This window comes from Tinamus guttatus, unplaced genomic scaffold (assembly GCF_059628265.1).
Source record: "Tinamus guttatus ecotype Peru unplaced genomic scaffold, ASM5962826v1 Tinamus_guttatus_pri_ptg000244l, whole genome shotgun sequence".
In the NCBI taxonomy this organism is placed as follows: Eukaryota; Metazoa; Chordata; class Aves; order Tinamiformes; family Tinamidae; genus Tinamus; species Tinamus guttatus.
Genome location: NW_028288778.1, coordinates 106,635 through 119,989, shown reverse-complemented (window position 1 = coordinate 119,989; position 13,355 = coordinate 106,635). Strand labels below are relative to the sequence as shown.

The 13,355-nt window shown below is 45.6% G+C and overlaps 1 protein-coding gene across 1 annotated transcript; it reads left to right on the top strand.

Annotated features, from left to right (window-relative positions):
• The first annotated feature begins 8,234 nt into the window (after window positions 1-8,234).
• Window positions 8,235-9,396, top strand: LOC104569729 (carbohydrate sulfotransferase 4). Its single transcript, XM_010216717.2, has one exon. It carries the CDS (start codon window positions 8,257-8,259, stop codon window positions 9,394-9,396), a length of 1,140 nt encoding a protein of 379 aa, XP_010215019.1. The 5' UTR covers window positions 8,235-8,256.
• Window positions 9,397-13,355: the final 3,959 nt, after the last annotated feature.

The following is a 13,355-nucleotide window of genomic DNA, read 5'->3' as shown; positions in this document are numbered from 1 at the left end:
AAAGTACAGCAGTGAGTAGAAGGTTTAGTAGTAAGGAGGAAGTAGTAGTGTTAATTCAAATAATGGAAAGTAGGTGACATTGAAGAATACCAGCCTAGGTAGGAAATGGAGTAATGTCAGATAGATATGGCCAAGATGTTTCTTTATTAAGGCAAGTAATCAGCAACAACAACTACAGCTCCTTGTTCTAATTGTACAGTGGGTGAGAATTATTGATCACCATGAATTGGCAGAAATAATTAGAGCACAGGTATTAACGTCCATTGGTCAGGAAGGATAGAAAACCAAGTAATGTCACAAATGACAAGTATGTGTAAAACTGACAAGTAATGGCAGGGGGATAAAGTGTATTGGCAGGGGGATCAAGTATAATGGCTTGTCTCAGGACCTCTTCCTAGAGGTATTAAAAGCAGGTATAGTGAAGGCTTTAGTGATCTGCATGTGATCACATTCACAGATCTCCTTGGTATTAGAATAAAAATTCAGTGAAGGACTGTGTAATTTTGGAAGAGTTTTCAGCTTCTTGGGTAGAGACCAGAAAGTAACATTGTTAACAAGAAGAATCAATTTTTCCTGATGCAATGGGGCGATTTGTTCACTGAATTAGTCACCAAACTAAGATATTGTGTGGCAAGCAGCCACCATCTTGTAAAAGAGAGTCATGGAAAAAAAAAATCTCCAGTCACACAGTCCTACTGATTTGGTTTGAATTCTGGAGAGAGAAGCAAATGTCATGTTAACTGAGATGCACAGATACAAGCATGTGGATAAGGTGTAAGGCTTTCCTAAACAGTACATTAGATTCATGTTCAACAATCTGATCTAGAAACAAAGCAAACAGTTGGTTTCATGCAGCTGTGCTGATTTCGTGATACTTGCTAATGATTTGTGATCCAGTTTGATGTCTTTTTTTTTGTATCCAGACTGCTACATCCTTGGAAGCAGCATTGGTGCTTTTTTCTTCCTTTACAGCTACAGAGCCAGGGCAACATGAGGTTCATGTCAGCCCATTTCTCCAGCATGCCAGGCTCCTGCCCCTCAGTTTGTATCATCTGCAAAAATGTTGAGAGTACATGCTGTCCCATTGACCATGGCATAGATAAAGGTATTAAACTGCCCACAAAACTCTACTCTTTCACTCAGAAAGTTGTAGTCTCTCAGGAGTGCTGTTTCTGTAACACAAGTGTTAATTCCCTGTGTTCTGCTGCTGCTAAATTTTGTGGAAAAAAAATACATGTGTGTGTATATATATATAAAATCTTACTGCCACTTCATTTTGTGACAAAACACCTAGGAAATAAATGCACATTTTCATTTGCTCTGATATTCCCTCAGTGAAAGTGGAAAAATTTAAGTTCCATTTTCTGATGGAGTATATTTTAGCCCATTGCTATGTAAAAACTCAGGTTTCGTTTCCATACATGCAAAGATTTTCCCGTGGAAATCAATACCCAGCTTATCTATAAAATGCATTTTGAACAATTGCATAGTTTATAGCCATTGACTTTGCCTATTTGTTAGTCGTGCTCTCGTCTTTGGTGGTAGTTTTACCAGTTTGTCTGCTCCATCACATTTCATAGACCATCTGCTGGATGGTGATGGACAAATTCCTTGCTCCTAAGTGTAGCTTGGCTCTTTAATAAAAGAACCACTTACAATTACTTGCAATTGCAAGCCAGGATTTACTTGTCTGATGGGGAGGGGTGGAGAATTGTTTACAGGGCTTTAGTGTAAGCTGTAAATTCAGGTTTAGCTCTGGGACTAAACTGTGCCAATTCAGACAAACCGTTTTAGATTACACTATTTCTAAAGGGACAAACAACTTTACAATTTACAATCAAACACAAGGCAAAGGCTGCACCAATGTTTGTCTGGGTGCAAACTAGTCTGTGCCAGAGAACACTTGGCCGTGGAGAGAGGTTTCACACAGGACATCATATTAGTCATTTGTGTGTCTCCTTCCTCCGGAGGCTGTAGTGCTCCAGGGCTAGTGAGGTGTCAGTAAGAAAGGCACACGTATTCCTTGTGGCATCGCTTAAAATATTATTTATTTGAGCTAACCCCAGAAAGAATAAGAAGATAGACTAGATAATCTTATGTGCTTTCAGTTGCTGGGAATTCCAAGTTGTGGCATGTCAGGTGAACATGCATATAGTTGATTTCTAAAAATAATGTGATCTGAAAGTATATCTTAAGCTTTTTAGCTACTAGACAGATTCTTATCCACAAGGCAATTTCTGCAATCAATATGCAATAAAACTGACAGGTAAAATAATCTGAGAATCGGTTTAGAATAGCAGTGAAAAATTACGATTTACAATTCAGTGGGACGGTCTTGTAATCCATACTGGCATTGGCAGTGGTGGATAGATTTCCAGTTGCAAGGTTAGAAAAGCTTCTTGAGAGGGTTTTTCAGCTCCCTGCATGCTTTAATATCCATTAGTTTATTCTTGATGTAATTGGATGGATTTCCATGAGTTTGGACTACTTCACATCTTCCTGTGCCTCTCCTCCTCTGCAGAGGCAATTAAAGAACACCTGCCATTAACAATTAGCAAACTAAGTTTATCATGCAGACAAGGTACAGCACCGGCCTGAGAGACAAGCTGAATGTGCAGCATAGCATAGCACAGGCCTATGTCTGCTCAAGTTAACTGTTGTTGGGTGACAGGCTCCTCAAAGTGTGTGCTGGTCCTGAGTTAGGGCCACGGCAGAGCAAATGGAGCAAATTCTGCTTTGCCTGAAGAGGAACCTTTTGTAACAGGAATTAGCATAGACATCACATTTCTGCTCCTATGCATCCAGTACTTGCCCAGCAGCTGCATTCCCTGTCCTCTTTGGTATATAAGGGATAGAGAACCAGGCTGCATGGGCAGTTCACAAGGTTCAGTAGCCTCTGAGTCCCCAACAAACACCTTCGGTTGAAGAAGGAGTGTAGAAAGCAGAAATGCGCTATTAGCCACTGAGTGATGTGGAAGCAAGGTGTGCAGCACAGGAAAACCCGATAGCATGGAGAAGCAGACCTTCTGCCTAAAAACGGTAATAAAGCCTCTGTCTGCTGGTATGTCTGCAGTAGCAAGTGACCTGCCCTCATACTTTTAGCTCAGCTGAGTGTAATGTCTTCTCCCCTATGGGCGGAAGCCATGGGGACTGTTCTGGCGCAGGGTTTCCGGAACAGGCCGGGGGCTGCCACGTGTTTCCAAAGACATTGTATGTTCACCGTGGCCACGTACAAGGTGCAGCGGGCAGCTCCCCGCATGGCTGTGATGTGGAGGCAGTTCTGAACCAGGTGTCCGGCCGTAGGGTGGTGCAGACGGAGCCCGAGCCTTGCCAGTACCCTGCCTCCTCTTGTCCCCCCGTGCAGTAACTGGCAGAGACTGCCAGTGCCTGAGGACAGACAAGTGGCTGACAGTGAACTCAAGCTTGGCTAACTGCCATTTGCTCCTTTCATGTGTCACTTAAATCTTATGAGTCAGGCAAGCAAGGAGAACTGTGTCCATTGTTCAGGAGCCAGAGGATCCCTCCTCCACTTCCCACAGATCTCAGGGGGGGAAGCATGCCAGAGCAGGGCACCTCCCCAGCCTTGTCCCGTGAAGAAGGCGCATTCTTCATTCTCCCCTCTCTACATTGCTCATGCTGCAGAGGCTGCTGGCTGGAAAGACTGGCCAAGCTGCCAGTACCTGGGATATGTGCAAGTGAAAAACTGCAACGAGAGGACTGCGCAGCAGTGTTCAACCCTGTGCAGGAACCTGGACAAGGGATGAGGATATCCTGGGCAGAGAACATGCAGGCAGAGCAGGGAAGAATGATAAGGCTCCAGGAAGAGCCATGCAGGTGTGTCAGCACCATTGCAAACCGGGAGTGCTTGCAACACTCACTAACCCACAGGTAGGTCCTTACCTTACCAGAGGTGTCAGCGGATGATGTACCATGCATAACTGAAACCCATACCACAGTGACCATTGTATGGTTCCCTGTGCAGGGCCCTTCCAGAGCCACTGCCAGCTTCTCGCCTTGGTTCTCAACCCCGGGTTACCAGGGCATAACCATCTGTGTCTGCAGCACAGCACAGAGAAAGGGAATGTGACCTGCCCCAGTCAGGCTCTCCCTCCTGCTGGGAGAACCAACCTTGCCTGGACTTTTTTTGCTTCTGCTGTCTCTTACGTTCAGCTAGTCCCCAGAGCAGCGTGGTGGGATCCCTGGAGAGAGAGAAAACACCATAAAGAGAGGGTAAACACGTCATGAGCAGGTGAGACAAAGAAGGTGAGACCTGGCATAGGAGTGATCCAAAGCACTGTCTCTGTATGGTTGCAGACTGCCACACATTTCTCTGGAGTCCGGCTTTTGCCCCACTTTACCCAGCGCAGTCTCACCTCAGCTCCAGCACTCTGTAAACTATTAACAGACAGCCCTGACAGGGAAAAAGAGAATCCAAAATTCCCCACTTTGCCTTCCTGGTGGATGGCTTTGTCCTTCCTGAAACAAAATTGACTTCACTGCCCTTGGGAGTGTCCAAGAATTGCGCAGATGAGACCACTAGGGACATGGTTTAGCAGACATTGTGTTGAAGGCCTTACAGTTGGCCTCAATGATCTTTAAGGTCTTTTCCAACCATAATGATTCTGTGATTCTAAAATTTCCTGTCTGTCCCTGCCTTTGACAGATATTCCCATCCCTTCTTCAAGAGCAGTCTCTTTTGGGGCCTGCAGTGGAAATGGTATTTGATGTAATAGTTCCCTTCAGTTGCACCTGGGATTTTCCTGGCCCTTCTCCTTTACCAGTGGGATTTGATCATTCCTGTCTTGAGAAGCTCCATCCATCTTTCTGCTGGGTGGAGTTTTCTCCTATAAGGCAGGTTGAAGTAGGCGGGCACTGTGAAGCAGTAAGTTTTAGAGCTGTGACACACCTGCAAGGGAGCAGGAGGCAGGTGACTGATAGAGGTAAGAGCTCAACACGTGTATGAGAGCCTGGCCTGGAGACTGCCTGTCCATAGCGACTGCACGGTGCGTGTATGACTGTGTGTGTGCCAGGTGTGGGTGCAGGGCAGCTGAGAGGACCCTTGTTTGAACCAGAGCTGGTGACACTGCAAGACTGCATGTTAAGGTGGCGTTTTCCAACCATTTCTTGGTATCTGTTGTGGATGCTGTGGTGCCTAGAGCTGTGTTTGCTGCTCATGCTAAGCAGCCTGAATAGAGAGATGATGTTTGTAGAAGTTGGTTGTAATGTAGTGTTTAGACATATTGAAGCTAGTAAAGATTTCCTGTGAGGGCAGAAGCTGCGGGTCTGGCTTGGAGAATAGTTCTTGCTTCACAAGACTTTCCTAATGTCTTCTCAATGCTTTTCATCAAACCTTCTCAACTTTTTCCCACTGTGGCTACCAAACCATGTGTCCTCTTCTGAATGGGCAGATGCCACTACTAATTATGCAGCAGCTGCTTAGGTCAAATTGGAGCTAGATATGTTAAATCTGTGAGCAATCAGCAGCAGCTTCAAAGACCAATGTCCAGGGTGTTGGTGCTAGATGTTCTTTGCTGCAGCAGCACCTTGCAGTACTGAGGCATGCGTGTGTGTCCGAAGAGCTCTCCAGACCTTGGTGCAGAGCCGTGTTTTGTGTGCCAGGCAAATGCTGCTGTGCTCTGTGTGCATCTGGTCAGTGTGTCTCTCTAGGGCTCCTGGGCTGCTTTCTGTACTACTCTTTCCTTGCCAGGATCAAGCTTTCCCAATGGCCCTGTGTGTATACAAAAAAAAATTGAAACTCTGTTTTTTGGTTACTCTCCTGCTGTTCAGGGCAGGCAGATCCCTGCCCTGACTTCCTTGCCCTCTCCTAACTGTGCTGTGGGAGACCCTGGCATGGGGACATTTTTCAGTAGTTTCTGTCCTTTATCCTGAGCAAATGTGATGCTTCTTGTTCTTGCCCTCTTCCTCTCTCACCAGCTGACAACAATGTGTCTTTTTTGATCTGCACTTAGCATTGTTTCCATCATTCTGTCTCATCACTGCTCCTCTGTGAGGGCTTCGTTTTTCACCTTTGCAATGCAAAGTGCTTTGACCTTTTAACGGCTCTGCATGTGATTCTGTATGTTTGCTGCGGGAGCCGGGGGGACGAGGAAGGATGTTAAAAGCTAGCTTAGAAACATCCAAACTGCTGTGATTGAGAGCCAGAGGAGGTTGAAGAATACGGTCGTGCAAATAGTTTTCCTTTCATATTAGAAAATGTCTGATAGAGCTTCTACCTCTCTTCTGCTCCCATCTTACGCTTCACCAGGGACACGGAGCTCGTTTCACTCCCTTTCCTGCTTTCTTTGTGGGGAATGGGACAGAGCAAGAACTGCCTCTTGCGTAACAGTGAGGAAGTTCCCTGTGCATTGCAACCTAACACGGAGGCCATTTCTCCGGCCCACACCAGAAGAGGTCAGAGGGATGGTCTGTATGCTTGTGAAATATCTAAGGTGTCTCAGATGGGCTTTTTTCAAGACAGCCAGTGTATAGTGGTTGTCTCTGGGTGGTTCATCCTGACTGGTAAGTTGAGGGAGATGATGATCCTTGTGTAATTCTAGCCTTGCTTTCTGGGACAGTGGTAGGCCATATCTGCTGATTAAAAACATATCCTTGCTTCACAGCTTCACAGCAAAACTGAATCTATTCTCTCATAATAATCGCACAAAGGTTTGCAGATAAATGTTTCTTTTTATATCTTACTGGCTATAACTAGGCTTACTTATTGTGCCAGGTTTTGCTCTGGCTCTGAGAATATAGTTGCTGCCCTGTATGCCCTGGGCTCAAACAGAAGGCACGGCAGGTATGTGAGCCAAACAGGCAAACTCATGCAGCTATGCTGGCGTGAGACTGTATCTGGACATACAAACACTAGTGCTGTGGTAACCAAAACCATGGGAGGAGGCAGCATTTTACCTCCCCACTGCTATGCAGACCATCCTGAAGGCTTTGTGGATTGAGGGAATTGAGGTATGGCGCAAGGGGGAGCTGCTGGAAGTTTCGACTCAGAACGCTTCCACGTTGTAACAGGTCTGTCCCTGCCACAGCACAGCTCAAGTGCTGGCTGACACGTGTGTCAGGGGAACATGCTGGCTGTGTCCTGCGTGTTCATGGTGGTTTGTGGAGCGTGGCAGGTCCCCAGGACAGATGGTGTCACCTGTGCTCACTTATTAGGCTGGGTTTCACAAGGGAAGAACCACAGGCAGAGCGTGCTTTGATGCGCATTTTGATATTGAGTCCTTTTGGGCTCACCTAAATCCCATCCCTGCCAGAGCAGCTCCTGCTGTGCTCCGGTGCGAGTTGTCTCCAGGCAGCGCGGCAGCTCCGGGCACTTTCCAACCATGAATCGCCGCAGGCACCCAGTGTGGGGGGCTGGTGCCAGAGCCCTGGGCAAGGCTGTGATTTGGCCTGGCTTGTTGCGCTGCACCGCATCTCATGAAAGACCCGAGGATGGGTGGGGGTGAAGGGAGCGATAGCGTGAACAGAGACTTTCTAAGAAGGCATCAGTCTAAGAAAGGGGCAAGACGGAGGGGAGCCCACCTATGCAGAGACGGATAAAAGAGCCTCATGGGTCTTTTTAGCAAAGCTGTCTCTGACACTCTGACTGTAGAGTAGATACTGATATACTTGGGTATATTACAGTGTCAGATGGCTTCCTTTGACACATGTGCTTTTGCCTGTGATGACAACAGATATTTCCTGAAAGTGCATTCATTATTACAAATATATTTAACAAAAAAGCAAAAGAAATTGAAGTTTACATTGTATTTTTATGACATTCTGGCAAAAAATAAAAAGCAAGTATAACCAGCATTCACAGCCAGAAGTAACAACGTGGGACTATTTCATTTCCAACAAAATCTTTTTGTTTCATCTTCCTTCCATAAAATTTTCCCTGCATGTCTGCAGGGGCGGTATGCACTGTTGTCTGTAATGACTCTTTTGTATATGCAGCACTATCTCTTAAACTTAGATAAAGGTCAAGACAAGTTTTTTGTGTGATCTGCTAAGAAAGCACTAGAATGACTTACTAATAAACAGTGTTTTCATTACAGAAAATTTGCAGCCCTACAACATTTGTGTCCTTTCCAAAGACAGCTCTTTCCTTAGCTGTCCCAGTGTCCCTGCTGATGTGGCAGTCTTCCAAAGCTCTGGACCTGCAGAGGGACCAACAGGTTCCCCAATGTACCATATCCTGCCTTCCTTGTGACCTCGTGAAGCTGAATATCCTCTGTATGTCTCCACAGGTCCCTTGTCATCATGATGAAGTTTAAAGGGGTGCAAGTGCTCATGATTCTCATAGTTCTGTCCTTTGGTCTGCTATACTTCCTCTTCCTACCCTGCAGCAACAATGCTCCCGTGGAAGAAAAACAGTCTCCAATCCACATCCTTATCCTGTCCTCCTGGCGGTCAGGATCTTCCTTCACAGGACAGATCTTCAGCCAGCACCCCAGTGTCTTCTACCTGATGGAGCCCGCCTGGCACGTGTGGGTCACAATGTACCAGAACAGTGCCAAAGTCTTGCACATGGCAGTGCGCGACCTAGTCAGGTCTGTCTTTCTGTGCGACATGTCTGTGTTTGATGCCTACATGTCTAGTCAGAAGAAAAAGTCTGACTTATTTAAATGGGAGACAAGTCGGGCCTTGTGCTCCCCCCCGGCCTGTGATTCATTCAGCCGCAGTGACATCATAACTGCGGGCAACTGCAGGACAATCTGTGGCCGGTACCCATTCAGCAAGGTGGAGGAAGCCTGCAAGACCTACAGCCACGTTGTCATCAAGGAGGTCCGATTCTTCGACCTGAAGGTTCTCTACCCGCTTCTCACCGATCCCTCTCTGAACCTCAAAATTATCCACTTGGTGCGTGATCCTCGAGCTGTTTTCAGGTCCCGGGAGAATGCGGTGGCTGATCTTACACGTGACAGCAATATTGTTGTGGGGACCCAGAAGGCAAAGGGAGAGATGGGACCCTACAACACAATGCAGGAAATCTGTAAGAGCCACGTTGAGATTTACAAAGCAGGCAGCCAGACCGTTCATAGCTTCATCCAGGACCGTTACCTGCTGGTTCGTTATGAAGACATCGTCAGAGATCCACTAGCAAAGGCTGCTCAGATGTATCAGTTTGCAGAGCTCCACTTCACACCGGAACTTCAGAAGTGGGTTCACAATATCACCCACGGGAAGGGACACGGAACACAGGCCTTCGACATTGGGTCCAGGGACGCAGCGAGTGTATCCCAGGCCTGGAGGATGACCCTTCCCTTCCAGAAAATAGAAAAAGTGCAAGATGTGTGCAAGGATGCAATGGACTTACTGGGTTACCGACTAGTTCAGTCTGAAGAAGAACAGAAAAATATGTCTCTGGATCTTTTGTTTGCCCAAGACTCCTCTGAGTGACAAATTCTGAAGGTAGGAAAGCTGCTCTCTGAGGGCCATGCAGAACTATCAGCTAGAGCGAAAGAGGACAAAGGTGCATGCACATGTGTGTGCAAGTGAGTGCACACGTATGGACTTTGAAAGGACCATTACCACAGGAACAGAGTGCTATGAGGCCCTGTCTATATGTACAATCACTTTCCCAGCAGAACAGCATCCTTCTCCAAGGCCAGGCAAGTGTGTTTTCTTGGAAAGGCTCCCAAAGGCTCAGCCACAAGGCAGCTTGAAGAAGTAATGCAAGGCCATTTTCCAAATAAAGCTCCGGGGGGGCTATAAGAAAGAGGAAGTATGTGCAGATGGGAGCAAATAAAACGCCCAAGGAACAAGACCAGACAGCAGAGCATGCATCCTCCAGGCCACGGTTACATACCAGTGAAGCCGTGCAGAGCAACTGCACTGCAAAAGATGATGAGATAAGTGGCATATGAACAGAGAGCACTGTTCTCCTGGTCACAGTGCTACCGTATTATGTAGTGCTGGTTCACTTACTGTATAATGGGAAAATAGAATAAATCTGCTATAGCTGAAAATCAAAACATTCTTAGTTTGGGCATGGGGACCCATTTCTGAGACTGTGAATTCATGCATTCAGCATGGCCCTCTCTGCAGAGTCCAGGATTCCCCTGGCATGGCATCTTAATTTATTTTGCTTGTCACTTTATGGAGTTTTGATTGGTTACTGTTTTATTCTGCAGTTTGTCAAAATAATTTGTTGTGTCAACAGGTTTGATTGTACCTCAGTTACCTTTTTTTTTCTAATTTTTCTCTGTGCTTGTTTTTGTTTGTTTGTTTGTTTTGTAATTGACCACTGAGTTGCAGTGAAAGTGGGAGGAGAGTCCCCAGCTTAGTTAAATGATTTTATGAAAGCATGTGGTAGAACAACAGGCATCTAAAATGTCACTGATACATTCCTCTCTCCTCCAACCATCTTGTATGCAACAGGTTATTTAAATTAATTAAATTTGTCAGGCAAATTTACTCCCTGTAATTGATACCATTAATCAGAAGCAAATGACCACAGGTGCATTTTGAACCTATTTAACCTGTGAGTTTAAAGCACAAAAGCCATAGATTGCCATGGCTCCTGCCATGGGTGCCTGGGTATTGTGCACAGACTCCACATGGGATGAGAAACCCAGTGCTGCTTGCACCATGTTTGCCTGTGATTTTTAGAACTGGGGGATTATAGTGACTGTGTTGGTGTTTGAAGATGCATTGGCAAGAAACCAGCCAGGCACAAACGGGCAGAGAAGAGGCTTCAGGCCAGCTGATTAGTAATCTCCAGCAGCAGGAGGGAAGTCTTCAACAAACTCATGGCAGGTGGGCTGGTGTTTCTGCAGTGAGACTTGTTGAGGATTTTGTTATGCATTGAACCTGCTGAGTATCCTAGCTGGGTAGCCCTGTAGGTAGGTTAGCAAGAGAAAGAGCTACCAGCTAATGAGTGGGCTTGTGGAATTAGCTAATTGGCGGCTCCTTATTCAGAGCAAGTTCTGAGATCCCCTAGAGCGTCAGCTGCAGGGAGAGATGAAGGGGCTTCAGCCTGGCAGTAGTCCTGTAGTAACCCCCGCTGGGAGGGGACGGTGCTGTGTCCTGCTTGGCCTTCTGGGGTGAGAACCATCTCACAGCACGTGGGAGCGGAGTTATGGACCTTGTATGGTGCAGACTGTGGGCACAGGAGGTCAGGCATCCTGCAACAGCTGCAGGAATATCAGCAGTGGGAAAGGTGATGTAGAGAGGAGGGTTTGCTTTAATTTCTGTTTTAATCCAAGATAATTTTTGTTGATGATGTAGATTTGACAGGTCAGTGTTTTGTTGTAGCCTTTCTTTTCTCCATGAAGGTCAATGTCCACTTGTGCCCTGTAAGGACTGGGAGAGCGTCCCAGGTTTCTGGATGCATGTCAGAAAGTGTTTTGGAAGCAGCCCTCTGACATTGAATCCAGATTTGTTTTTCCCCCAGCAAACCTGGAGTGAGCAGGTAGGCTGGAACAGAGGTGCCTCAGGCTGCACCAGAGAAGGGCAGAGCCACTGCTTTGCTAGGGGAGTTCCTTTAAACCAGGGCTGTTCTCAGGTAAAAGCAAAGAGACTCAAAGACTGGGCTGAACTGGTGTCCAGACGAGGGGCTTTCTACCTTAAGAGACAACAGGCTGATTTCTGAGCAAATGTAGCCTGTCATCAGTAGAGTACTAATTATATTTCTATATAACCCATCTCGGTGTGAGTGGTATAAATTTTATAATGAATATTTGTTTTGGGTGGGCTTGTCAATTCCTTGTCTTAGCTGGACAAAAATGTTCAGTGTTTCTGGTCACCCAATAAACAAATGATGTATGGTGTGGGGGAAGTTTAGTGTACTGATTTGAAAATTGCATATGCTCAGTTAGAGAAAAGAAAGACTGTTGATTTCAGCATATCTTTTCTACATGCTGCTAGCAATTTTTCTTCATTACAACAATTAGTAAGATGTTGTTATAGAAGTCCTCAAGATATGCACAGTGTGGCTAAATGAAATTTTGAAGTTGTCATAGTGTTAATGCAAGCAAAGATGATTTAAAAAGAGGAAGGAGAGCAAGGAAAAAGGAACAAAAACCAGACTTTCAGAGCAGTGAGCATGACTGACAACAGAAATATGGCAGCATCCTTTGGCATATACATAATAGATCTCCATTATCTTTATTTTTGGAAACACATGTCAAGTTTAAGTAGCGCAAGTTCAGAAGAACAGGCTCTGCTTTTGAATCAGAAGAATATAAGATGCAGAATTCTTAATCAAAGAGCAATTAAAAGTATCTCTTTGCTAATCATGTCTGTTGCTTTTTTAACTTGTTAGCATTTGAACAGTATACACAGTCAGTCCTAACTGGTAGGAAAAACTTCAACCATGAATGTCCAGAATCCACTGATATTATTGAATGCTGTTTAACTCCAAAAGAAAACTATAGGAAACACCAAACCTCCGATGTGGTTTGTAGCTCCAGCAATGGCTCCTCTGGGATTGTCTTTAATCAGCTTCAAGGTGTGTGTGTCCTCTCTGCTCATTTCCCCAACTTAAAAAAAAAAAAAAAACAACTTTGCTGCTACAGACAGGAATGCCAGGAAGAAACAGGCACATTCTTTGACCATGAAAATAGTGTTCCTGATGTAAAAAGGATTCAGATTTTTTTTTTAATAGCATGACAATGCCTTAAGGAAAGGACTTAAACATAATTTTGTTTAAAATGCCTTTTTGTGTGTGTGTTTATAAGTCCCCTTTTATTTTACCAAAGGATTACTGAATTCAGATTTACAGAAATAATTAGTGTTCAGTTGTCATTTTGAGAGTGATTATTCAAATTATGTTAAAACAATTACCAGAGCATGGTATCAATCTAGTTTTTCAAACTGTCACTGTATTCTAGCAATGGTTTGGACAGGTGTGGTGTTCCCAGAAGTCAGTGTTGGGGACAGTCCTCTTGATTATCCATGATCTGGATGAGGGGATTGAGGGCACCCTCAGTAAATTCCCAGATGATGCCAAGCTGGGAGGAAAAGTTGATCTGCTTGAGGGTAGGAAGGCACTGCTGAGGGATCTGGACGGGCTGGCTGGGCTAAGGCCAGCTGCATGAGGCTGAACAAGGCCAGGTATTGCATCCTGCACTTTGGAAAAGGATCTGGGGTGTTGGTCAACAGGCAGCAGTGTGCCCGTGTTGCCAAGAAGGCCAATAGCCCTCTGGTTTGTATCAGAAACAGTGTAACCAGCAGGACTAGGGAAGTGATCCTGTACTTGGTGCTAGTGAGATTGCACCTTGAGCACCGCGTCCAGTTTTGGGTCCCTCACTACAAAAAAGGTGTTGAGGTGCTGGAGCATGCCCAAAGAAGGGCAATGAAGCTGGTGAAGGGACTGGAACACAGACCATGGGAGGAGCGGCTGGGGGAGCTGATAT

Bases quoted from the DNA above. Each gene is read 5' to 3' on its own strand.
- LOC104569729 (XM_010216717.2), top strand. From the start codon at position 8,257: ATGATGAAGTTTAAAGGGGTGCAAGTGCTCATGATTCTCATAGTTCTG.